Raw genomic sequence first — 27,871 nt, 5'->3', positions numbered from 1 at the left:
AACTGATACGCCTTACAAACATTAATTGCAGGCACATGTGGTGCTATAGCTCATGAGTCTGTAATGTGCACAAGAAATAAATCCTCTGCAGAAATGACAGATAGCTGTTGCTATGCATCTGCTACCCATGCAACAGTAGATACTGTGACGTTAATGCTAGCCTGTCATGAGTGGTGGTACCTCTAGGTGGAAACTACAGTTATGTGAAAAAGAACTAGAGGTTTTGTATATTATTTTCCAGTAATATGAGTCACAGTATGAAAATTATTAGTTTTTGACACCATACCTTTCAGCATTTTGACAGCAACAGTCTTGCAGGTTGAGAGCTTGTCGATCCCAAAGGCAGAAGCCTCCACCACTTTTCCAAAAGCTCCGTGGCCAAGAGTTTTGCCTGGCAAAGGAAGAAGGTATTTGATAAGTGGGATGACATTTGAGCTTCCTGTCCCTCAGTCAGGCAATGGGTCTGTAATTAAAACAACATGCTGGGGCTCTGATCACCAGGCAGTTTTTCTAGAAAATTTTATGGTTCACTTAAGACTGGATGACAGCGCAGGTCACTGATAAGTAATGACCCTACACATCAGCTGCAGAGAGGGGTGACAACTATTCCATGTACCTTAATATGGCTGTGCATATCCTCACCATGAACTACTTTTAAAATGAGCTTTTTTTTGTTAAAAAAATGTCTTTTGACATGTGTGATTGGACTGTTATTGTTTAAAACATAATTTCAACAACTACATGCAGAGATATGGATTTCAGCTTTACGAGACAGCTGAATTATGCATAAAACCTCCAGAAACCATATTAACGTATTTAAAATTTAGAGGTCAAGCAACTGACTGTGTCTAAAGTTGGTGCCTTATTATTGCCTATAATATATTAAATTCTTTCAGTTTGAAATATCTTTCCCCACATTGGTACAATTGCACAATGCTCACCTAGTCGCAGGCGGTCACGGGGAAACTCCCATTTGCTGCTGTCATACTGAAGAAGGTCATTCTGCTCCTCGAGGGGACACTCGTCAGGGTCAATGATGATAGATGGACCCATCTTATAGTGTGCTGGTTGCTGAAGGTGTTCAATTTTATGATTATCATAAAGAACTTTTTGACAATGACAACCATGGCACAATGCAGAGTTTTGAACTTCCATTTCATTTTAAGGGTAAGTAGTAAGTAGTAAAAATGTTGACATGACTATTGAAATTCTTGCTCTACACACAAATGTTTCCTCAGTTGTTTTTTTTTTTTGCATGTGCACATTATGTTCTCCTTTGAGGCCATACCATACATGCAAACATGAGATTTGGACTTCCCAATTGCCAGGAAATGTGGAAATCATAAACACTGGCTAAATTTGTCCTTCCAATAAACTGTATTTCACAAGAGGCATGAGTCTGTCGCCTCCATAAAGTCATTGAAGCTGAATTAGTTGAAATAGGATCCGCAAACATTTCACAAATGCTATGTCACTTGTTTGACTATTTGAACTTCCTTCATGTGGTTTCTGACAAAAAGAAGTAATGTAACACCTTACCTTCCTTAGCTTGCGGATGAAGAGGATAAGCATGAGCCAGAGGAACGTGGCTGCAGCTCCCGTGCACACCAAAATGATTACCTCAATGTTTGGCTTCCCTTCATCCCCTGGAAAGAGAAGAACTCGTCGTAAACTACCAGACCTCTTTGGCAAGAAATCATTGTGTACTTTTCATGATCTCATTAGTTGTCATATTATATTCAGAGGGATTTGTGAAAATAGAGCCTGGTTTTTGACTGGAAATATTAAGACTTTTATTTCATGTCATTCTTTTCTTTATTTTTTCCTCCTAATTTTTCTCTGAGAGATTGTATACAAAAAGGAAGTGGAAACACACTTTGGTGTTTATTTCTGGTTTGTTTGGGACATGCATACCACACTTTTTCCTATAGTGTTTTCTTCCAGGCACTGTTTTTCTAACCATCCATGTCGACACTCTGAAAGCTAATATCCCTTGAATGTGTCTTGTCTCTTATTTCATGTGATCCTTGAATAAACAGCCAAAGCAGAACATGCATTCAGCCTGTTGCTGGAATATCTTTGAGGTGAAGATGGAATAGATAAAAATAACTAAAGTTGAACATCAAGAGAAACTCAAGTTCAGCTTAATAATTTAAGTGCCTAGATGTGGACAAAACTGGTTGCATGATATATCCGTTACATTGCCATCTCCACCTTCACATGTCTACATGCAATTAATTTTACATGTAAAGGCACACAGACACACACGTGTTAAGAGACAGGTCTTCTACTCCAATTATCTACTGTGTGTTTCCAGTCCCTTGGCTGTTGTAACAGTCAGTCTCTTTGCACTCATTAGTGAACCTCTTAGCACTTCACAGAGGTCATGTCCTCAAGGTAAGAACCCTCAGCCAGAGACTTTATCATAAAACCCAGGAAGGAATTAATTTGTCATTCCTATAAGCCACAGATTTTCTGTCAGGGGAGACTTTTCATGCTGAAGTCAGACCAGAGCTATTTGTAGTGTTGACAAGAAAACATAAGGCCAAGAGGGCTACTAAGAAGTGCTGATTGGACATGCAGAAAATGTAATGATGAGTGTACTTGATGTGATCTGCAGCCAGACTGACTGTAGTACACACCACTTCACACTGAGAAACCAGTAATGTAAATGCAGCAGGTTGGACAGTTGATCTTTTAGTTAATATCTCAAGGTGTCTGAATGACTTACCGAGCACAGTAACAACAGCACTTGTTTTCGCGATACCATCACCATTGCTAGCTCTACACTCGTACAGACCCTCATCATCTTTCTTGACCCTCTCGATGGTCAGAACCCCGTCATCTCCCAGTGTGATACCTGCAACACACAACCTCTCAGTCAAACTGATACCATAAAGTTTAAAAAAGTGCAGCATTTAACACTTGGGACTGGCAGTAGTGCAAAAGCAAATGAAATGCTATTTTCTTCAGGCACTTGAGCTTGTAAAACAGTGCGCCTGAAAAATAACCCGCTTTCACCGAAGCTGAGGTCGTGTTTAGGTGACAGAGTGCACTTTTTATGTTTCTTCTTTTTTTTCTTTGAGTAAAACTTCAAACACCAAAAGCCAGAAATGATTTTGAATTAATGTGGGAGCTCAGGTTATGAAATTATATAAAAAGGATTTGGCACATTTATTTTCTCACAGTATTTGGCTTATGACTACCTGAATGCAACTTTGTCAACAAATACATTCTACTATATTACAAGTAATTGCAAGTGCAGCCTAACTAAAATTACTTTGCATGAATCAATACACAAAAACAGGAACTTTAGTTTCTTGGAAATGTAAATTCAGCTTAAGAAGGGGAAACATCTCTGAATCACATTTGTTTATTTGTGCTTTGGCAATATATGACTTCCAATAAAAAACTGTTTTCTCTAATGAAACATTGGCCTGGCCTTTGAACCATTGGGAAACTGTCAGCGGAATTTCAGTGGGGTATGCGATTCTGAAGAAATCCAATACCATGACAAATACCATGATATAGAGCGAACAGCGACACAGCAAGTAATGTAACTAATGTTAGCTAGGTTGTGGGTTAGCAAACTGTTGCTACTGTTGCTGCTGCGCAGCTAACAGCCAGAGAGGACGAGACGGTTTCCCAGAGGCAGCAAACCAGCTCCAGACAGCGATACTCACAACTCTCCTGCTACTATAGCTAACATCACAGCAACAGCATATCTTGGCAAACTAGAAAGTAAGCTGAATGTCCGTGGGCAAGTCATTTAATGTTACCTGAAAGGCTGGAATATTGTCATGTGGCTTGGTCCGAGCCACTTTGTTTGTTTCCCATTTATAGAGCCAGGAAGTTTTTTCAGCGCACACACAGAACGGACAGCTAGCAGACCGTGAGGAGATATTGGCTGAATTTGACAAAAAGACGTGTATTGGATTAAAATTGCATACCCCACCTGCTGATTATGTAGTCCTACTAATAACAAAATGTATTCATTTTCTTCCAGCCTTTCATCCAGTTTGTGCAGAGCTGGGCCAGGCTTGCACTTGTGCCAGTGCACACCAAAACTGCAAAAATTATTTATTATATGATGATCATAGCACATAGAATACTATTCTCAGGTTACCTGGGCCTTCGTCCACTGGAACGCCATTTTTGTACCACGTGATATTGGGACGAGGAACTCCAAGAGCGAAGCAGGCCAGCATCAGGGTACTGCTACTGTTCACATCTTGATTAGTCAGATTTTGACTCAGCCAAGGGCGTTTTCTCGCTGCACCAAACAAAACAAACAAAACTTTAATTAGTAGTGCTATTGCTCTGTTATTGTCTTGTTTAGATGGCAACAATAGAAATGCAATCTGCTTCTCATATCCTTCTCTAACTTACCATCCACAACAAGTGCAGCGGGCTTGAGTTCAACCTTCTTGTGGAGCTTGTATGCTTGGCACTTGTAACCTGTAGTGGTGCTTTGGGACACATTATGCAGACGGAGAGAAAGAGAAATGGAGTAGCGGCTGAGCTTGAGACTGGACACGTTGGAAGTGATCGTTTGATTCAAGGAATCCAACCACTGTAGGTCTGTGTAGAGGTAGCGAGCTGCCCGACAGGTCAGACTGACATCATCCCCCTCAATGGCTGCCCGAGGTTCGATGGTAATTTCCTCGGCGTGATCTAGTGTGACAAGGGAGAGAAATATAATTAATCAGGATTCCAATTATGTTAAATTATCCTCAGTTCCAGATATATTCAATGAACAGATGGGGTCATCTGCAGTAACTATTTATGAGTCCATATCTGTTTTACATACATATAAAGAGACACTTATCCTGCTGGCCCGAGATCCTATTTTGGACTAAAGTTTTGGACACAAAGCTGATTGTCGCAAGGCCAGGAATGTCAAATTTGCAGTTATTTCCTGTTTCATCACTGTTAATTGGAAGCACGTTGCTGGCAAACAGCATTGCTGATGGCGTTCCTGCACTCATCCAATTGGAGAGAAGCTGAGTCTGGGCCCCAGGGGAACCAGACTGTGCTTGTTTATTCAGATTGCTGGAAAGCATTCTGTGTCCCATAAGAGAGGACAGCTGTTATTACAATTCTGTCCTCTTTTCTAGCAGAATTCCATCTTTCTCCATCTTCCTCACCTCTGAAAGAGAGTATGATCGCTCTTGGGAATTCTCCCACTCTGGGAGACAAATTATTGGTACTTGGCATCCCCTCAATTATGGGTTCACCTACATCCATCCCTCTCCAAAAGCAATCCTTCACCCTTCGGGAGATGTGATTCACTCAGCATTTAAGGCTGACACCTCATCCCCACTACTATCACTTAACTCAGTGGATGCTCATGGTTATATTCAATGGTCTCAATGGATATTCATTTTGGGAACATTTGGAAATGCTCAGATACACATGAAAAAGTAAATCCTCATAGCAGAAGGTTCACAGAGAAAGAGGAATGACCTGCTGGCACCGGAGCAGGAATGCAGTTATTCATAGCTGTTTAAACGCGTGCCATTATAGCACTCCATAAGGCTCAAGACATGTTTGCCTCTCTTCCGCCCTGAAGCTGTTCAGCTACAGTGGAAGATGGTTTCAATGAATGCTCCCCTCTGGTTTCTTTATTGCACAATACAATCTGCACATTCCTTCGCTGTTCTTGCAGTTCATTACAGCGTGTACTGTATGTGTGAAACATTTGAAAGAATCTAGTGCACGGTTGTAATTATTACAATAAACTCAGCAGAGTATTTCAGTGTGCAATTTCAGCTGAGCACCTAAGATTTAAATGTTGATATTTCAGCTGTCATATTCTGGTGACCCACTTACCATCAACAAAGAATGGGATTGTCATTGTGCTGGTGCCATCTTCATTCTGGGCCTCACAGGAGTAGTTTCCTGACGTGCTAGCCTCTCCTATCACCAGGGTACTCACAGTCTAATTGGGATCAATAGGGCAACTGTTACTGATTATTCAAAGCAGAATATAACATGTTGAAATAAACAACAAAGGCTTAATATCACAAGTCAGGTTTCCACTTTCAGTGTGATTTATCCTTGGGGTTTCAATAATCATCAGAGCAGCGAGTCACTGTTAACAGGCAGGTGAGAGGTCTGGACCAAGCCTGGTCCGTTTCATACTCTCAAGTGCGTCACATTAATGAAAGGATACATCTGGAGTTTAAAACCCACTCCTGTCTCCTTAAGACCTGTGCTATAGATCTAATGGGGCTCCATGTCCATTTCCTGGAAAGCACTTCTAATGACACACTCGATTTTGTCACTGCACCGGCACAACATTTTAATGGCTTGAATAGACAAAATAATAAGTGAAATGGGTGAGGGCCAGACTGCATAGGGTTCTGTTTAGTGTTCATAGTGACATCTGTTTTTTGAGGGCAGTCAGCTACATCAAAGAGATTGAATGATGTGGGTGTATTGTCTGGGTGTATGCTGGGCTAAACTTCCTGGGCCTGTAAGAGCTATTGTGTTGACTCAGAAACACAGCTGTAGCCATGAAACTATTTCAGCATCCCTGTACTTACAATGTTCCCCATACAAACATTCAGGCAGTAAAAGAATAAGTGTTAAAAAGTAATATCATATTGTCCAATTCATGCTGCTCTGACATTTGTCAATGCACTGATGGAGTGGCCTTATGGTATTATGTTACAGCTATTACTCACCATGATGTAACCCAAGCTCGAAAACAGTCGTTTAAACGATTGCGTGCAGTCCCTAAGAGGTGACCTGACCAGACACAGTGTGACCTCTGTGCCCATGTCTTCCCCCTGTGTTTCCTTTTATTATGACCTGGGCCAGTCTTCCTTTCTACTGGGCCTTCTGGCAAGCCACTCAGAGGCCTGGCCCTGACTACGTTCTTATTCACGGGCCAACACAATTTATGTGGGGTGACAGAGAGGAATTCACTTCCAACAAATCCCTCCTCTTTTAAACTGCTGCTTGTTATCAATGACCCCTAGTCCCAACCCTCATAAAGCACCAGCATTTGACCACGAGTACTTGTAAATAAGTGGTGCCTCCCTATTTATGTCAGACATATTAGAACTGATGCCCTGTGAAAATGGCCACATTTACAACTTCGTGAGCAAAGAATTGATATGATTCTGAGTTTCTTTCCATGCTTAATCAGAAAGCAAGAGTCAACAAATCACCTAGGTATGCACCCGAAAACAGTGAACAAGAAAGTTTGGATTGAGAATGATCACTGATTCTTTCTCCTGCTGAAAACTTCTATGTCAATGAATTTGTGCCCTAATGTGACCCAGTTTGCTGTAATGGGTTTCTTTAACCTAATCCTATAGACAGACTCTCGAAAGGCAGTGAAGGTCTGCTCTTAATTATGTTTGGGGTGAACAGTTTTAGTAACAGGCTCCCACAGGACATTTGCAGCAATGTCTACAGTTTCCCCATTGTGTGGCATGTTTTAGGTTTGCATGGCAATATGTGTTTGATGTTTCCTAAAAAAAGCTGACCGATTGCTGGATCCCACATTGATGCTTTAATGTTGATTTTGCATTATGTACAATTACAGCAATATATATGCTTATATAACAAAAGCACAATCCCAGCAGTTTTTCAGTGTGTATAGAGGCTCATTTTCACAGGTAATGGTGTCGGGTAGAATCTATAAAAGACTGTTTTCAGCTCTTGGCACACGCATGGCTTAAGCCATATAGCTTTTGTACTGTTTATAAGGCTTAGCTTTAAGAGTTTCAACAGCCAATAAGATTTATTGATGTCAGAATAAAAGATATGTCTTTGGCAAGGCCCATGATGAAGCTGCAGCTGCCTTATTTACAGGTCTTTTTCATATGAACAAACTGTGAAATGGACAGTGTTTTTCACTCCAGTGGGGGGAAATGAACTGTGTCTGTCAGTTATGGATGCACCATTTTAGTGTGGGCCTCAAAGGGCAGGAACGCTCTAGTAGAGATTTTGCTACCAAAGGAAAACCAATACAATTATGCTAATATGTTAGCTCTTTAATCTATGTTGTAAATGTACAGTATTTATCAATATAGAATCTTCCTTTTCAGATGTAGCACATCGTGAAACCAAGTGATTTCCACATATTTTCCTGGTTGCTCATTCTAAGAATAAATCAAGCCTTTTTAAGTGCAGCAATGAAAAACAAAACTGATTTCTTCAAAAGGGACTGCTCAGGGCCTTTTCATGGGTTTTGGTCACAGTTACACAAGTCCAAACTAATGTAGACAAAATGAATCATTTTCAGTGAAGAGAAGTACTGCATCACTGCCAATAGGGAAAAATTGTGAGGAATTATGGATTTCCGATATTGAATTTGACTTTCAAGCCCCAGTCTCGAGAGATTTCGACTTGAATCTGACCTAGCTATTGGCTATTCTGTGGATCTCTACATCTTCTTGATCAAGTTCTCATATAAATCCTACTGTTGAGTTGGTCATTGCTTTTTGTCAACAACATTTCACGGTGAACACAGTTGTTCAAAAAACAAAGTTAAACATCATACCTTGTTTTTTCCTTTAACCAGTTCAGGCTTGACGTTTATGCTCTTAATCCAGTTGTGGGAGTAATTTTCCCTGTCATCAATGTTAACCAGGATTGGCTTGGTGTAAGCAATGCAACTGTAGGACAGAGATAATGCAGTAAAACTGACCACACAGTCATGCTGTCAGTATGTGTAGAGACAGATGTACACGTGTTGGACCTTAAACAATACAACAATGAAGAAAAAAGCAGACTTTCATGTTGTTTTAATTGGTTAAAACACATCCTGCCCAGATAACATGATTATAATGTACAGCTAGCTATCCTATTGTAAAAGTCCCAATTCTGAAAGGCTGAGGGTATTTTAAAAGACTACTGAGACTGGTCTGGGTAAAGTCCAAGTCTAGACCAGCCTGTCTGGGTTATAAAACCTAGAGAAAGCCTTGACTTGACCCCCACCCCAAACTCTTCACCGCCCGTGGTGAGGAACAATCAGCCTGATGAGAGGAGAGGCAGAGGAGGAAACAGCAACAGCTACAGGAAGGGCTGTGCTCTGCGTAACCTCGTACAGGAAACTCCCCACCCCCCCGCGTTCTGGCCAGAGGAGATAAGGTTGATCCTAAGACCTTGGCGGTCAACAAGGGACAGCTGATAACTTCTCAATCTGGTGATAAAGAAACCCCCATATTTCTGCCACCTACACTATCAGCCTCATTGCACATCCAACATAGCAAGCTTCTCTCACCTCTACACCCTCCCCACACTCTGCGCTTCCCCTCCTCTCCAAATTCCCAAAGATTTAGATGAGATATGATCTTGAAGGGCTACATGTTTGATTTACAGTGACAGATACTTTATAGGGTCAGGGCTGTATAAAACAAACATTTTGCACAATTGGCCTCCCACCAGGCTATAGCTGTTCCTCTGTCTCATTAGTTGCCTGCCACAGCCCAGCCACTGTTCCTAGTGCCAGCCCTGATTATCTTTAGGCCTGCAGAAAGAGTAGCTTTGTCCCAACTAATGCTCTGCTATTTTTTATCATACATCTGACAAGTATAAGTGGGTTTTTGAGATAATTTAATGAATAAAATAATGGACGCACTGGTGGATTAACACATCGAACATGTAACATAGTTTAGTCTCTTTCTTGTGCAGCAGTCCACAATGTTGTTTTTGTTAATGGTGTTGGGGCCTGATAACCCAAGGGTAATGGCCCATTGTTTTCCTGATCTTACGACTCGCGGGTCTCCTGCTGTCATTGACGAGCCAGGATCTCAGGGAATGTTCATCTTGTTTGTGGGTTCACTACCAGGTCGGTATTCCTGCACAGTCACTTATACATTCAGTTCTGTTTGGTGCTGTAAGAGCTTGGGGAATCTGAGATTAATATATCTCCCCCATGTTTCCCTTTCAGCCCACACTGCCACTGACCACAAACGAGAGGGCAGTTCTCAAGGGCTGCGTTTCTTTGATTAATGTGTCATATTCTGGGCCAGAGTCAATTCAGTCAATCTAGATCTGTTTTATAGTGGGATCCCTGGGCTGGACGGTTGGCTCTGGACTCTAGATTTATCTACTGTTAAGTCTGTGCATTTGTGAATACAACTCCAATACTGTGGCACTACATGATGTCATATTTACATCAGTAGACCCATTTGCATGATTTTTCATGTTTTTGTTCAGGCTGACAGATAATAAACAAACTGCATAATCAGTTTTCTGGACAAAGTGAAACTTTTAAGAATTAAGAGTAGCCTGAATCAAATATTTTAATCTCCTGTAAACTGGCAGCTGAAACTGAACAGTACACAACCACAATGCAGAACCACTACATGGTAATTAGTGGCGTGTAACTGATTTTGAATCAGATTATGTTGGGTGTTCATGACTGATAAAATTTGTGCTTAAAATCAGGAATACTTTGCCTTTGATATGCTTTTAATTCTTCAAGACTGGAGGAAGTTAACAGACCATGAATGCAGAAAAACTAGTTTAAACACTTTGATGCTTGGAACATAGCAGGATGGTAACTCACTTTTTAAGCGTAGGGTCTGAGTGACACGGTTGCCAGAGCCAAGTGATGGTCGGCAAGGGCAACCCGTAAGCAGTGCAGGTTAGCTGATGCTGCTTGCCAGACATGTAGGGCTGCACATCCACAGAGGCGAGCTCTGCCTCTGAAATAGTTGGCTTCACTGTGAGAGAGAAGTGCACATAAACACACACAAGTGCACAGACACAAAAATACACACACATGTACAGGGAGGGAGAGAGAGATAAAGAGAACAGGTTAGATCAACCATACGCCATCACAACCCGGCCCAGCCCACTGTGGAATCTCATAATGTCTTTATAATGAGGGGTGACAGTCATGATGGATAGCCATGAAAAAGGTGCCATTGACACCAGTTGTTTGTTAGAAACTGTGTAGAAGAAGAATGGCAGGATGATTGGCTAGCCCGGGGCTGAAGGTCAAAGAACGACCCCAGTTTGGCCCATGCCCAGGTCAGTGAATCAACCAAGTGCGCTGCGATCAACAATAGACAAAGAGCTTTGTGCCACCTCAGGAGGCAGTCCACATTACTTAGCCATTCTCTCCATTTTGAACAGCTGAAATATTCAGGCTACACACAGCAACATAGCTTGGCAAACCACAAAACCTGGATCCCACCACACACACACACACACACACACACACACACACACACACACACACACACACACACACACATCACTTAGAACACATTCAAAATCTGGAGCACTGTGTCAGCTCTAAACAACTGATGGACAAAGTTTTGAATAGTTCCCTAATTGATACCAGGAATCTCTCTTCACTATGTTTCTTTATGTCTGTGTATCTTATTTTTTGTCATTCCAATAAATGAAAGTTTTGTGATGAGGACAGTCAAGGACCATAAATAAAGCTTATACAAGCCAGAAGGGGGCTGATTTTTCCACTTTTTGGCATGCAATTGGGATTCCTAGAAAATGTTTAAAGAATGCAATGAAAATAGCTCTGCTGCCCCCCCGCCCATGGTAGGGTTGAAGTAATTGACATACACTTCTCTGTTGTTTATAGTGAGCAGACTTCATTCAACATGCTAAAACATTTATAACCTCAATTGTTAGCAGTTATTAGTATTCTTTACAAAGTCATCATAATAATGAATTACATGCTCAGTCCTTATTTTCCTCAAGCTGTATACATATTGTACAGAACATGTTGTTTATATGAGCTGCACTGTATATACACATGGTGAGGATGCAAATAAATGCTGGGGACTGGGGGTCTGGAGTGACTGGAGTCTGCGTGCAGAATAGAACCCAGGCCATTTATACACTGCGCCAAGCCCCTTCAAAAGAGCCCCAATAATCAACAACAGCTGCCCCTGCTACGTCAATCCAGCCCTGGAATCAACAAGCCCCCAAATTCCTCTCATACTAGAGTACCTGCCGTCCAGTGAACTGTACTGAAAGCAGCTACAGTGCTGAGGCAGCCTCAGTTCACAGCCAAGGCACTGCTTCATTTCCTTTGGATCAGCAGTTATTATCAGGTTTATGGCAACAGCTTACCTTCCACTACCAGAGTGTAGCTCAGATTCCTGTGCAAGCTCTTCATTTGGTTGCCCAGGCTTATGGTGAAGACCCCAGCATGCTTCTGCTGCACATCAGTGATGATCAAGCTGAAACCAGACATCTTGTAACAGGTGGAATTCTTCTTGATAGGGACCCCATCCTTATACCTAAAAATTGGACGCATGGCAAGGTTTTTTAAGCATGGATAAACAATAATAATTAATGAAAAGAAGTGAATGGAAAGCTGATTTACAAAGTTATATTTCAGGTTTTGCCACAGCATTTTATATAGGTGCTCCTACACTCAATACATAATCTGTGGTTTTTATTGTGGCTGTAAATCATTACTTACCAAGCTAACATGACTGCTGGTGGCAGAGCACTGACCTTGGGCTCAAACACAAGCTTCTTTTTACCTTCTTTGACAGTCACCGTACTAGACCGATCATGCCTATAGGAGACATTGAGGAATGGATGCTCTGGAACAAAAAGATTAATGACAGACATTATCATCATATCGTTAAAGTATTACCATAGTGACACAATTATTTAGATGATAAAATGCATTTTTGTGTGAAAATTCAGTTGTATTTTTAGCTTTTTTTAATGTAGAGCTCATGGATGTCCAATTTTCAATTGGTTACCTGACTTTTAATCCACCCAAAGCATACTCACCATAGACAAGGACTTTTGCTGAGGCATTCTTGTGTTTTGTGGGTTCAATCTCAGCTTTGCAGCGGTACACCCCCTTGTCCTCCATGGTAATGTTTGGCAAGACTAAAGAATTGCTCATCACAAGAACCTGAGCAGGGTCATCTTTGGTCTTGTTCATAAAATGTCGATTTTCCTTAAGACAAAGAAAGTATCATAAACTCCACAGTTACAACCTGTGATGGTCCCTTTTACATACAGTGTCAACAGTAAATCCTTAACTTACTCTCATATTTGGAAAATCCCATGTGAAGTTGATTCTTCCATTATAGGTGGTCTCACCAGTACAGTTGAGGATGAGGGTGTCTCCAACTAACACTCTGACACGGTCTGGCGTGATCTTCACATTATTAAGAACAAGAGCTGTAAAATGGAGACAAATATAATGAGACTGTGAAATGCTGACGAAACAGAGAAATCGACACAAACCTTTACAGTATTTTTCAATGAGCAAGTTTAGCCAGAAAGACAACAGACTTACTGTGTCTCGTAGGGATGTACATTGACTTGAACTCATGCCCGTTGACCATGGTGTTACAGGTGAAAATACTATAGGCAGTGTAGGGACCGTAGGGAATCTTGAATCCCACCTTTGGATCCCATACCATTTCCTTAGCAATCTTCTCTGATAAAGATGGGATCTGCAATCAAGAGAGTAGAACAGAGAAGTTTTGTCACTACCCATAGATATTTGGTGACACTTGTGATGTTCATTAAAGATCACTGAGCCGGACAGACTCAAGTGTAATGAACTCAACTTCATTTAACATGTAACTCATGCTCTACTGGGCTCAGCTGGGGACAGACATCTGTTAGAGTGAAAGTCTAATTAGTTTTTATTGTTTTGTGGCGTGTAACCTCTGCAATCATTATGCGATGGAGCACAAAACATTGCGGACTCAGAGAAGGATGTACATGCCTGCTGCTGTTTGTTCCCATGCCAGAAATTGGGCTGGGAGAGGAGGCAAGGTAAGGGAAGGAAGGAAAGGGAGCAGGAAGGAGGAGTGCCAAAGATTTACGAATAGCAGGAAGGTCCCACAACCACTATCTGTGCCATCTGAGTCGGATGTGTTTGTCCACAGAAGGCACTATGTCACATGGTCGTATATCAATGACAAAACAATATGACAGAAAGCACACACCTTTGTGGTTGGCATGGCAACACAAGCATTGTGCAAACCACATCACTGAGAGAGCTCTCCTCCACTGACATATTTTGCTGCATTCTGGTATCATGTGTTACAATCCTCATGATAAGTTACCTGTTGTTTCCTGTGACTGGACACAGTGTGTACTGTTTTTCTACTGCATTTCCTGATGTTTGTAAGAGAAGGGGGACTAAATTTAGTGTGATAGTCTATTCTGAGAAAAACAATCTTGGAGCACCTTCCTGTTCTTACAGGAAGCAGACAGGATGACTCCCTTCGCCACCCCTGAGCTTCCGTCAGACAAGCCACTGTCGCTGGTCTGTTTCTCTGTGTGCTAGAGTGATATAACACACAAAGGGTGTGAGAACCAGTGAGACGCCTTAAGCACAGAGTGGAAACTTTTTTTCTCCAAAAACTACAAGTAAGGATACCCTGGTGTGGCATTAATGGCAATCTTGCTTTCTCAGACGATGTACTGTGTGTTTTCCTTCAAAGTTCATGTCCAACAATGTCTATGGAACACATACAGTATATTGCTATATAATATATACAGTACAATAAAACAACTTAACCTACAAGTGGAAGACATGAGTGGAATGATATTTTTTGGGAGACCTTACCCCTGTCAGTGTTACAATAGTATCCGGAGAGGACGTCCGGCAGGGGACCACAAGGCTGGTCTCATGCCTGTAGATGCCCAGGATGTAAGGTGTCAGATGGAGGTCCACAAATGGTTGCTTGGGATCTGAAGGACAAAAACAACCCCTTCAAAATAAATGAGATCTAAAATGCAGGTCAGTCAGAAATCGCATTTTAAAGCAGATGCGACCCCTTGTCCTTTGGGTGAACCATGTTTTGTTGCAAATTTACAGCTGTTGTTATGAAAAAAACTGTTATGCTAGAACTGAGTTTAGCAGTGCAATTGAATCAGGGCAATGACAGGGCATCCAACACAGAGATCAAATCTCGGATCAGTTAATTCTAACCGGATAAGGCAGCAGAGCACAGATAGAGCAATCAGGCTAGTGGTGTGTTCCTACTGGGCAGCCAGGCATCACACGACCGCTGTGGGAATTTCACGGCTACACAAATAGTCTGCGAATGGCGTGAGGTCACGCAGTAGTGGTGTGATAAAGGAACTATTATTTGAAAAGTAAGCATGGAAAATGACGTAATAAACAGCTGAAGGGTTTTGAAAAGAGAGGTTAGACTAAACACGGGCACAGCAGGCGGCCTGATAGCCAGGCGAACTGGGAACCACATTCACAGAGCAACAGGAGAACGAACAAAGTGCATCCAGCTTTTAGTTTAGTCTGTATTATTTACAAGTATTTCACATTCCTTAGACCAATATTCCATGATTTTATCTTTATTTAATGTCTTTATATCAACTATTGGCATAAAGTCTAAAAACATACACAAATAGGTAAATGGGCTGAGGCTGACACTCAACATTTGCTCTTCTTATGCTGCACAGCACAATCTCCATTTGAATGATACTGTAACTGTAACTGGTGCCATATGATGCTTTAGGGGAGACTGAGGAAAACAGTAGCTGGAGTAGGAAATCACAGTCAGTGACCAGGGCTTCCTGTGCGATCACGCTCACCCTTCCACCTCCAGAAGAAACCATAGTACCAAAGAAACCACTTCCTCTCCCTGTCTCTCTCTTTCTCTGAGGAGACCAGTGCAACTTGAGTCTAAATGCATGTAGATTAAAGTTCTCTCCTCACTTCCTTCTTTCTTTCTTTGAGACTTTCTTCCCTTTTTTCAACTTTTTTCTTTTGCTTTTCTTTCCGTTCTCACTGAGTAATTATTTTCTTGCTAAAGTGGTAAGTATTCCAGCTCTTGTATCTTACAGGAAATATCACATTGCTCATTAACCATTTAATTCTGTCCATTGAGTGCCACTGTTTGCAGGCTCAGTTCAACACCAGACCCCTCCACTGGCGTCAGCAGATGACAATCACCCTGTGAAAACCTTTCTTTTATCAGGGGTTTTTCACAAAAACAAACACAGTTAAATCCTGGCTCAAAGAAAAAGAAAGAACTCTTATCAGTGTTTTAGTTTATAGACCAGTTCTTTGTATTTCTAAACAACATTACATTCAGTTTCTCTCGTGCTGGATTACTGAATTACTTCCATTCTGGACTGGGAATAATGTCAGGGTCATAAATCTAACAGACACTAGTGCACAGGCTTCTGCTCTCTTATTCCCACTGCACTTCTTCGACTGTATTTCATAAAAAGGACCTATAATCTGAACTGGTCAGAACGCTTTGCAGGACTCACCTTTGACATAGACATAGGTTGAGGTGATGTGATCTGAACCATCTTTGGAGTATTTACAGCTGTACCTTCCTGTGTCATTGGCCCTCAAGTGTGTGATTGTCAGTTTGCTGCAGTGTGACTGAGAGTGATGTCTGGACTCGCACTGCTCCACCTTCACACCCTCTGATGAGATTGATCGACGGGGATCACCAAGAGTCCAGTGCAGCAGGCCATGACCTCTGACAGAAGACAGAGAGGGAAAGTATTAGATGTACCCGAAGACAATATGCTTAGTCGGCTTAAGATTTGATGACTGAGGCTATTTTGTGTAAAAGAAAAAGGTCTTTCCACACTATTTTGTAAACAATATGTACTATTAAATACATTTTTACGTTTACGTTTTTTTATTTTATTTGACACATCAAATTACTGTTTATCTGTTTTCTGCAAACAAAGCACTGGATCCAAAACTTGGATTTATTTTGGGCAAGTGTCACAGCTGGCAATGAACTCACAAGCTTTTTTAGTTTAGGATGGCAACGGCTGCTACTCCCCTTGGGACTTTTTGAGTTGATGTTCATTTTAAGTTTATTTTGAGTTAATCTTGAGTCATCCAATAACTTGAACTTTCACATGGGAACATGTTTTTCTTGAATGATGTGCTCAGCTAACACATTCTTTCCATGCAGCATCCATTTTAAAACTCTCATTAAAGAGATCCCAGAGGAACATCAAACATGTCTTGCATACCACTGCCTTTGCCTGCAGAATTTTGGGTCAAGCAACCTCCAGCTCTCATCCAGTGACAGAAAACAAGATAGTACTGTATGGGCCTGGCATCTTAGCATATGGCCTTGTAGGGAGGCATTACATTAGATAGACATGAATTCCTAAACATTCCTCGCAGGCCTACAAAATGATGCAAGTCTCTCTAAATTCTTAACAAATGTGAATGCAGCACACTTGAGTGCCACCATCCCTAAAGGAAATTGCAACAGACTGATAAATGTGGACCACCACCACTGGTTCCTGTCAAGGATTGTCCCAGCTTCTTTGTAACTAGCAAGTGTCCTGAGGCCCAGGCATGTCCCGTTTATTTCCCCCCTGGCCTTTCTGTCATGTAATGACAGAAATGAGACCAGAGTCTAAACTTTATGGCTGCAGTGACAGTTCAGAAACAGACTCCTCTCCTCCTGGCTGACCTCTGATAACTGACCAATAAAGGGGAAGAAAAATCAGGGCCATAAACTTGTTTAATTATCGCATGAAATTATGTTAAAGAATTTCTGCGTGACAAGATAGTTAGCTTTGTCACACTAATCAGGAATTTACATATTCATCAATAGCTAGTGTGTGCAGTGTGGGAAAAAGTATTCAGATCTTTTACTTAAAGTATAAGTAATAAATACTCAATTTCAAGTAAAAGTCATTCAATGAAAATGTTACTTAAGTATAAATTGTTTTTCAGTAAAATGTACTTTAAGTACTTGATGCAGGTTGAGGTAGAGCCACTTTTAATATCTTATAAACTGTTGGGTAGTTTAATCTGTAACAATGCATCATGTTTTGTAAGCTCATCGTGTTTTATATGTAAAATATTAACTTGTAAAGTAAGGACTATAGCTGTCAAATAAATGTAGTATATAGTATTTTCCTCTGAAATGTAGTGGAGTACAAGTATAAAGTGGCATGAAATGAAAATACAAGGAAAGTACAAGTACATCAAATTTGTATTTAAGTACAGTACTAATAAATGTACTAAGTTACATCCCACTATTGGCTAGATTTTACATTTAACACTGATTTTATTTAAATGTTGTTTTGGTTTACTTGTCATTGACATAAATAGGTGTGTTACATACCTGCATTTGAGGTTTAAGAAATCATCCTTTCGAAGAATGAGGGGATTGTCAGAGGGCAGAATCCTAGGCGAATGCTCTATCTCCAAATGTCCTGTTGAACACACACACACACACACACATACACACACAGAGCACTTAGAGAGAAAGGCCAACAAACTTGCACATTTAAAGCATCTCATTAATGGTGTTTGTCAGTCACTATCACACTAAACAAAAGAATGGAAAACATTGTAGGAAATTCCCATGAATCACTTCAGCGCTGTGCATGTGGGATCACTTTATGCTGATATGCTCCTGCATCTTATGCAAGTGATTCTCCGCTGTGAGAGGACTAGGGGTGTTTCCAGTGCTGGGAGGGCAGGTTGTTGTATGGTGGTGGTCTGGGATGAGCAGAAAGAAAGAGAGAAGGTAGAATAGAGGGAGGAAGTGGACGATATGGGGAGCAGCTGTGCCACTTTGCCAGAAAGGTCAAACCAGCCAGAGTCATGGAGAACCGAGGGAGACCCTGATGAGTGTCTTTGCATGCGTTTCCTCTATATCAACCACTCAACCTCCTCTAGTGGGTGCTCCCTTCCTCTCTTTTAGGAACAAGTAATTTTTTCATTTACCATTGACCTTGCACACTAAATGCTATTGTTATATTATCACGGGGGGAAATATGAGGTTGACATGCTTGATTCAAAGGTGGCCTCCACTTGGTGTACAGCCAGCTGTATCTGTTGAGAGGTCCCTCTAACAGTGATCAACATAGGAAACACTGTGATTCTCCCTGCTGTCCAGGAGGTGTCACAGTCCCATATGTGATTTCCTTCTTTTCACTGAGCTCCCTGAAAAGTCTGTCATTGTGGTCAGAAAACAAGTTTATTAGGGTCCACCCTCCACATCTGACAGTCTTCAGGGAAACCTTTATTTGTAGCACAGAATCAAGAAAGACAATGGAGTTACTCAACAACTTACTGCCAGGCTGACATGCTGACACATGATAGATATATATATACACATGCATGCACACGCACATGGAAACCCACACACAAAACAAAAGTACACCTGCATTTACAAATGCAAACACACATACACCGAAAAACACACACACACACATTTTGCTAGTATTTGTCTATTATTCAGAACAGCTGTTGTGCTAACAATGAGCTGACGGTGCCAGTGTTGGCAGTGGCACTCAATATCGACTTCCTAACAAAATATTAGAACATCATTGTTTTATTGACCAAGGTTATGCAGAGGGGAAGGGATGTGGCTCATACCCTTCATGTTGTGATACCACGTGCTTTCAACTGCATATTAGATTAATAAAAATCGCTTTGAGGTGATCCTGGTCATCCTGACCTTGATAAACAATCACAGGATCTACTAGATTTCTAATCTTCACTAGTTAATTATTATCCGTTGATTTCTCCTTCGCTGTCATACAAATTTCCTCAAGAATGTTTTCATTTGTGTTTTTCATGCCATGCATTCAGGCAGCAAGTCATGTAATTGAATTGCTGGAAAAGAGAACTTTGCAAATAATGAATCAAACAGAATTTGACACCTGGGAGCTGTTAAATACAAAAGGCAAAATAAAAAGTACAAGGCACCATGTGCTGTCTGCGAGACTAATTTGTTCAATACGTCACTTTTTTGACTTATGTATTGATACAAAAGCAACATATGTATGAATGCTGACATCTGCTTGCACACATAACACCAATAACAACAACTGAAAACATCATCCTGACCTTGAACTGCACTGGCAGGCAGCTCATCTCTTATAAAACTGGCCAATTTCCCCCCTATTCTTCTCAGTAACACATTACAGATGGATAAATCTGCAGGGGCCCGCAGCAGCCCACTAAAAGAGAGAAAAACCCAACATCCCGCGGTTGTCTCTCTCCACCCACACCCTCAAAACTCCCACCTGCCCCACTGCCTGCCCAGCGCTGACCTCAGCAAGTGGCCCGACACCCCTAACCCCCGGTAACAGCTGTGTGCTGCATTCCTCTAGCAGAGCGCCTGAAAAATGCCAGAAATTGTTCTTATTGTCTTCAAAGAGCCCTGAAGTTGGTTCTCATTAACAGCCATTGAGAAGAGGACAGGAATGGAAGAAACTGAATGTGGGAGAGAGAGAGAGAGAGGCTGAGTGACTTCTGGACCAGGGGTCTTGAGTCACGCAGCATCAAACTGATTATTGACTCAGGGCCAAGTTAACTAAGATTAGACCAGGATCACATTTGTATGTCCTTGTCCTCACTTGGCATTGATGAAGGGAAGTGGCACAGGACATAGTGTTTGGAAAACATTTGTGGTAGGTTCACAACCAGTCAGGAAAAAAAGACCAAAAATTCCAGGATCTACTCTACACTATTCTAAAATGTTTGCGGCCCAGAAAATGCTATTTAAATATTTAGTCTGCAAGAACAGCCAAACAATGACAGCAACTGAAAAAATTTTTCAATTCATCTAAGCCAGAGGTTCAGCAATGTAACTGCTCTTGTTAGTTACTGCATTATTATTATACTTCTTATTGGTATTAATTTCTAATAATTCTGGACTGATTTGGTACTTTAATCCAATATCTGCACAGAGTTACAATTTTATAACAACTTCTGAACTGAACAGAAGGTTGTGGATACTGTAACTGTTACAGAGACGAGTAATATGTGAACAACAATAAAGAAGCTGAGAGAAAATGTGAGAGGAAAGGACATCACAAGCTGCCGTAACTGTTGACAAGATGTCACCAGCCGTGCTGTTGCAGCATGCTGCCAGTAGCTCATGCTTGACATGTAATAAAAACCACTATTACTGTATGAGATGACTGTATTGGCACTAAATTAAACGGGAAACCCCAAACCGCAACCCTTCAAGTGCTGGGAATAATGTACGGAATTCCCTTCTCTTTTGCAGAGAGTACCTTTCATCTCCCTTTACTTCCCGTCCCATTTTGAAACAACGCGACTATCTTGAGAGTCGGGGGAAAGAACATCTTTTTTCAAGGCAAAAGTAACAATACGGCATGATGATTCCCTTGTTTAACCTTGCCACTTTATTTCTTGTACTTCTGTGACAACAAAAGACATAGAAAGGGTGGAGAGTAAATTACTGATTAACAAAAGAGTGCAGGGTCACTCTTGGTGAGTCATCTTCGCTGTAATGTGACCATGGCAACAGGAGCGAAACAGTAGCGAATAGTCACCAATCTGCAGCAGCCACTGAGATGAGCTAAAGGGATGGCATGCAACCTATTTAGCCTGTTGATAGTCTAATAGCTATAATAATTGCAAATCAGTGCAACACACTATATCTAAACTTGTTTTTAAATTATCTTTCAATGATTAGTTTAAAGTTATTATTTCAAATGGGGATACGCTACCCTTCTGCCTATTAAGGAAACTGACTGAAAAGCAAACTTAGATTTACATCCACTACATCAGCAAGTTAAAGAATTACACCTTCTCACAGTTTCATTGCTTCTTTGTGTGGCAGTGCAGCTACAGTATCCTGCTGCAAAAGTGTTTTGTGCCAGTGACATTTCATGGTAAGTTGCCTTTAGGTTGAGATTTTCAAGACAAAAAAAGAGACAAATTCACAAAAAGCTCAACATTCTGGTGGTGGAATTATAACATAAAGTAGAAACCTTGACAAGAAGTGGGACAGGACCACCTCCCAAAATAAGGAGTAGCTACCACTGCTCTGGCTGTGTTACATGGTCTGTGTGTCCTGGAGTATTCTCTTACACACAGCCCTTCTGAAACCCATCCACTTTGCCAACTGCAAAGTTAAGACAACAGTTAGGGAGAGTACCTTTTTTATTAGCTGTATATTAGCCTTTGGAGATTTGGAGGCAAAATGCCTCAGACTCCTCTTAAAAAAGCAAAATAAAGGAACATCTGGCCATGATGAGTGGCCATTCTAGGTTATATAAAGTTGAGTAGATCCAACAAATAGGAATGAGAGTCCAAAATGGTAAACCCAGAGGATTCCTGTTCCATATTGTCTGATTAAGACTAGTAGGCAGGCAGAAGCTCCTTGAAATTGAAATCTCATGCAGGATTCAAAGAAAGTATATTGCTGGCTCAGGGTGACTATGCCTAGTATGGACCAGATGCTGCAATCATCCTATAAGAACAGCTACACAAAGCAATTTGTTAAGTTAAATATCTCTGTGTAAGGCAATGACTTTTTCTGCTCTGCTGGTAAGTCTCCCAATCCAGGTGAGTGTGTGTGTATGAGTGTGTGGATGTGTTTTTCTAGTGCTGCCTGCATGGATCCAGACGTACCGCCAGTGAGCAATGAGCCCCCACTGCACTTGGTTGACCTCTCATCACTCCCATTTTCCACTCCATCTCAAGTGTCTCAGCAGGAAAGAAAAAATGACTTCAAAACAAATTAGACACGACATCAACTCACTCTGCTTAAAAAAAACAACAACACTGTCCTCACTGAAGAAAAGGAGATGTTTGACTAATACAGCATATTGAAGACTAATAAAGAAGAACTGCGACCATGATGAGTAAAGAAAAAGGAATTTTATGACAAAAAATAACTAGGTAGCTTCCAAGTTCAAATTCAATAATTATGTCTTTCAACCATCACTTTGCTTCACTTGTTTTTCCAGAATTTGGTCTGTACCCTAAAACACCTCTGACTAAAACAATATAAATCTACACATATAACTTGTTTCTTGGGTTTTGTCTCATAATTCTAAGACAAATTCCCCTGCACAACTACCTGGATGTAGCATGAAATCTATGAAATTCACAGACACAGTTCAATGACTCAATATTACTGCATGCATCACACCCCAAGTGTAAAAGGCTTAAACTCATTAAGCACTACACAGACCTACTGAAATAAATTTGAAATGCAAGCATCATGTTGCAGCTGCAAAAAGGTTCTCTCCCTCAGTCTCAGCCATTATGCTTCATTTAAATTGGTGTCAAAAGGTCATGAAGCAACACACTTGACCTGTGCTCCTTTCTGAAAAAGATGCAGCTACAAGTTAAGTGTTAACAAAATACAAAATAGGTCAGACTATCTTTTAGATACAGTGTTTACCTTTTTCTTCTCTAACAGTATATATAATCACAGTAAAAAAAAAGAGGCTTAAGTGAAAATTTGAAAATACAAGCTGTTAAAATGTGTCTCAGTAGAATAATCATAGCCTCTATCAATGTCTCTCTGTGATCAAATTCTAACTTTAATATTATGACACTGCACCATCACTGACACTGACATCACTGACTGATGCAACATGAATTTTAATTTTGGTGCTTAAGCATGAATTCATTGTTTCTGTACAGCTCTGTGCTTTATTCACCAAAATAAATCTGTTACACACCCCAGCATGAATAGAAATAACTTGATGGACAATCAATAACTAATGGCTCTACCAGTCAGTGGCTCCTATGCAGAAACAATACCCTCCTTTCCTCTCTACCATTGTCTTGTGGATGGAGTTTGACATAGCTTAATATGAGCACAAGGAGCTCCAGGAAGAAATCTTTGCTCAGGTAGCGTGTCACATTTCCGTGACCTTTACTAGCCAGAACAATTCCAGGTTGCCTCTTGCCCCTACATCCGCTTCCTCCTTGTGTCTTTCCCACGCTTTGTGCGTGGACAGTGAAGGAAATCTCCTTAAAAACATCATAGACAAAGCTTCATAGGCTGAAAGTGTGTACGAGTGTGTGTGTGTGATGGGGGAGGGGGTGAATGTGAACAGTATTTCCTTTGTTTGGATGAGCTGTTTATTTGGAAATGGTGAGGAAGGCTTACTGTGTATCTCCATGGCACACTAGACCTGGCTGAAGGTGGAGGAACATCCACCTTTTATATCCTATCTTGTTTTAGTGGAGTGACACTGAGACAATGACGCTGATTGTACTGCTAGAAGAAACATGCATTCTCTTCTCAAAATGTTTAATCCTGTTATCTCACAGATAACAATTGCTGGAATAAATGTTTTTCACAATATATAACAAAAGACTGATTTGTAATATATTCATAATATCTAAGAAAACAAATCAAAATTCATATAAAATCAGTCTTATATTAAAATCTGCCCAACTGTTTCAATTACCTGTCAGACTCAACACATTTTATTAACTTGTTAATAATCACCAAATTACAACGGGACAAGACTACCTCTAGCGGCTAGTGTGGGAACTGCAGGTGCAATGACTGTCTTAAACTGTTGACACATCATTTTCCTAAAACATGCAAATTGAAACAGTCATATCCATATACAATAACAAAAGTTCCACAAAAGTTAGGATTAAATAAAAACTGGCCAAAAAATAAACTCTAGCTTACAGTTCAATTAAACGTTGGAAGAATAAGATTATTATTATTATTATTATTATTGAGACAAATAAAAAAAGCCTCTCTCTGTACTTCTCATTTTAATAAGTGAAAGTTGATGAGGTCAAATATCTGTAAAAACAATATGCATTCAGCTATTAACGAATCAAACAGTCAAACTGTGCGATGTTAAAATTCTGTTCTGCCATGCATAAAACTACTATGCGTAATAACGGATCTGTATAAGCATGAATGACTTCTTACCATTTGTGAGTGACGAACAACAGAAGATGACAACGACCAATTTGAAGCAGTCGGATGAGACCATCCTGCCAACTCTTCACCGAAATCCAAACCGTGTGTTAGAAATAAAGTAATAGTCACTGGCAGGGGCTTATAATTCCGGGTGGCTGACAAAAGTTTCTTTTAAAAGCGAGCAAATCAAATAGTCGTATTTGTCTTTTAAAAAGCGCGACGTAAATCCACAAAACCCTCAGGTGTACATGCAAAAAGCGGCAGTGATTCTCCCGTATCCCATGACGCGTTTCGCAGGGGAGCTCTCTTGCGCAGCTGGGTAGTCCAACTCTCTGTCCCGCAATGAGGAGACGGATGTACCGCTGTATCCTCGGGCAGGTGCTCTAAATAATTTAATGGGTGGTGAAATATAAAAACGGAGTGAGTGGTATATCTGTTTCTAACTGGTGTGTGGTATAGCCCATAAAAGCAAGATCAATCAGCTCCTGCCTCCTATGCGCGCCTTGGACAATTTCTCCTCCCTTTGCCTCCTCTGTGCAACATTTGCACTCCATGCGTGAGGCACGTTTTATGGAGACACAGAGGAAGGACGCAACGTCACTTTTTGGGGGGGACAAACTCCTTTCATCAGGCTGCTGTGGGGGGAGATCACTTCATGAGAAATAACTATTAGGCAATGATTAATCCTGCAACATGATGGGTAACTAATGGTACAGGAATGTTAAAACCCTTGGACATGAAATATGCAATGGAAATCACAGTAATTATATTTATTTATAGAGGAAAACTCCACTCTAAAGCAACTGAAATCAACCTGAACAGGATGTATCACAACATTGTTTCAATCACAGTAGATCATTAAACTGGCCTTTGCGTGTAATGCTGCCTTTGATAAAATCAACCTACTGTGTAACTGAGGTTAAAGGTAACAGCTAGTTATCTTGTCTAGAGAGGAAAACGAATAAAACGTAAACAATCATTATCAGATCAAATCTATCTGCCAAAGTGCTTAGAATAAATATTTGCCAGATTTATTTTTAACTTCAGAAACAGGATACACTGCTTTTTATATCAATGTAAATAATCCTCTTTTGTCCAGCACCCTGCAGTGTGTGGATGTGCTGCAGACTGTTTTCTTTTATCACCACAACAATTACTCTGCTGCTGCAGGTCACAGTAGCAGGCATTGTAAATAAGAACATCCTGCCTTCACCTTTCCGCCCACGTCGGGACTGAACAGCCACCATCTTGGGAACTGGATCTTGAGTGGTGGTGTGTCCTGGGTGAGGCGCAGCACAAGTGGTGAAACGTGATGAGCATCACTCTCCCATCCCTGCAGCAGGCACATGAGAATATGGGAAACAATTTATAACATCCCAGTCACTCGTAGGAGTACATAATTGCTCTCTGGGACTCTGAGACCACAGTCACAGCTCAAGAATTCAAAGATTTCCAACACACTATCAGTATTTTAGTTCACAGTTTAAAATATACTGTAGTTTAATTGTATGTTTTTTCATGAAATCACTCAAGGAAATAACAAAGTAATGTCCATATTTGGGTGGCTAGAAAGAGTATACACAAAAAGTTCTCTTCTGCATGGTTTATTCCAAAAAAGGAGACATAGGCTTATAGGCTGTTGGGTTACTTTGTATCTAGACTTGAACAAGACTGTGGACACTCACAGTTACAATCTGGTGAAGCAACAGTAAATGAATTCACCCTTCTCACTTAGTAGATTTGGGAAGGAAATCTACATGATATAACAAGATTCTTAAAGAGCTAATAGTCTCAAGAAAATGGCTACAAGACATGGGCTATCAACATTGGTAAAGATGATATGCTATAGGCTTATACATTTTAAGAGAAAGATAGTAGCTCACAAAATACACAAGGATGAGGTGAGGTTTGCAAGAAACTACCTTGTCTACTAGAACAATTTTCTTCGCATGTGTTCACATTTAAGTCTTCAGTAAAGGAGACATCCCCACTGGGCCAAGAGGGTAGCAGATAAGACTCCTGATGAACAATTGCTGGAAGTTGCTAGCTGAGACGGGTGGATTTAAAGTGTTTTATTTTAGAATCTGGTGTTCAAAACACACTATGGGGGACTAACTGGCTCTACACACACAGCATGCACTCTTCCTTTTGCCCCAACAGCAAAGTCTTCAGGGTTAAATGAACCAGTAGAAATAAAGTCTTTCTTCAGCAGAAGAGTGGAGGGGGTCTGACTGTCTGCCCTGTTGATCAAATGACTGTAGTCGGTCTTGAGTGGAAACAATGCCACAGTCTCCAGACCCCATTTATACTGCAGCTTTGGAAGCAGGGAATATAATTTTATGGATTAAATGTTGGTGGGAGAATAAGATTTATAGTCTACAATATTAACAAAACCATTTCTTGTGACAACAATATTATAAATTGTCGATTTTCAAGCCAAGGTCATGGACAGAAGTCTGCTCTAGTCAGAAAACCTAAAGTTTTCTGGAAACCAATCATGCATCAAATCTGACATGCAAGTAGCTGGCCCAATCTGGGTCTCTCTGCAAAAGATTATAAAAACTAACTGATATAAAAGACACATAGTGTTCGACAGCCCCATTGTTGGATCAAGAACAAAAGTACAACGAAAAATATGGAAGAAGGTAATGTGGAATAAAAAATGATCAATTCAAAATTCAGTCCAATAAAATGAAATGTACCAAATTAGCAGAGGTAGCTGTCACGTTTAAGGTACCACTGAAGTTCCTGTTTTAGAATAACAGAGCAACCCTAACTCTCTTAGCAGAATAAATTTGCATGCCTGCTCTGATTACTCAGCTGATTTAAAAGTGGAAAGGTCTCAGGTTTAGTCATGCTGACCAAGCTATCTGGTTTAATTTCAGTATCTTGAAGAGAGTACAATATCTCAATGTTGTTATGTCAGTATCAGATAACATTTTGGTTCTTTTGACTTGCTTTAACAGAAACAAGGAAAGGTGTAACTAATACAGTTTTATGGGTGTGCCACCATGCCAGCAGGTACTGGCACTAAATGTAGTGTACCCATAATTAAGGTTATTTGCTGCAGCTTTGTTTACCAAGTCAAAATGGTCTAAAAAAATCAATATGCCATAGTAACAATAGCTATAATGGGTAGTTACCTTATATGTCAATACATCTTAATGCTAGCTATGCTAACAGTAAAATAAACCAAAATTCAAAATTTTCACATAGCTAACTGCAACCAAGTATGGCATTCTGGACCATATCAGCTT

General features: G+C 40.6%; 1 protein-coding gene across 1 annotated transcript in view; it reads right to left on the bottom strand.

The window, feature by feature from the left end:
- kdrl (kinase insert domain receptor like) overlaps positions 1-25,167 on the bottom strand; it is a 46,947-nt gene extending 21,780 nt beyond the window's left edge. The window contains exons 1-18 of the mRNA XM_044205883.1: positions 24,624-25,167; positions 18,063-18,153; positions 16,222-16,439; positions 14,549-14,673; positions 13,262-13,421; positions 13,007-13,143; positions 12,745-12,916; positions 12,422-12,548; positions 12,067-12,236; positions 10,532-10,688; positions 8,519-8,633; positions 5,833-5,941; positions 4,390-4,674; positions 4,127-4,273; positions 2,732-2,860; positions 1,540-1,646; positions 942-1,071; positions 287-391 (exon numbers count right to left, since the gene is read on the bottom strand). Of these exons, the coding sequence (XP_044061818.1) occupies positions 287-391; positions 942-1,071; positions 1,540-1,646; positions 2,732-2,860; positions 4,127-4,273; positions 4,390-4,674; positions 5,833-5,941; positions 8,519-8,633; positions 10,532-10,688; positions 12,067-12,236; positions 12,422-12,548; positions 12,745-12,916; positions 13,007-13,143; positions 13,262-13,421; positions 14,549-14,673; positions 16,222-16,439; positions 18,063-18,153; positions 24,624-24,687 (2,548 nt within the window). The 5' untranslated portion in view covers positions 24,688-25,167. The remainder of the gene's footprint in view (positions 1-286; positions 392-941; positions 1,072-1,539; positions 1,647-2,731; positions 2,861-4,126; positions 4,274-4,389; positions 4,675-5,832; positions 5,942-8,518; positions 8,634-10,531; positions 10,689-12,066; positions 12,237-12,421; positions 12,549-12,744; positions 12,917-13,006; positions 13,144-13,261; positions 13,422-14,548; positions 14,674-16,221; positions 16,440-18,062; positions 18,154-24,623) is intronic.
- Positions 25,168-27,871: the final 2,704 nt, after the last annotated feature.

This window comes from Siniperca chuatsi, linkage group LG8 (genome assembly GCF_020085105.1).
Source record: "Siniperca chuatsi isolate FFG_IHB_CAS linkage group LG8, ASM2008510v1, whole genome shotgun sequence".
Classification (NCBI taxonomy): Eukaryota; Metazoa; Chordata; class Actinopteri; order Centrarchiformes; family Sinipercidae; genus Siniperca; species Siniperca chuatsi.
The sequence above is the reverse complement of the archived record's forward strand: the minus strand, read 5'-3'. Positions and strand labels throughout refer to the sequence as shown.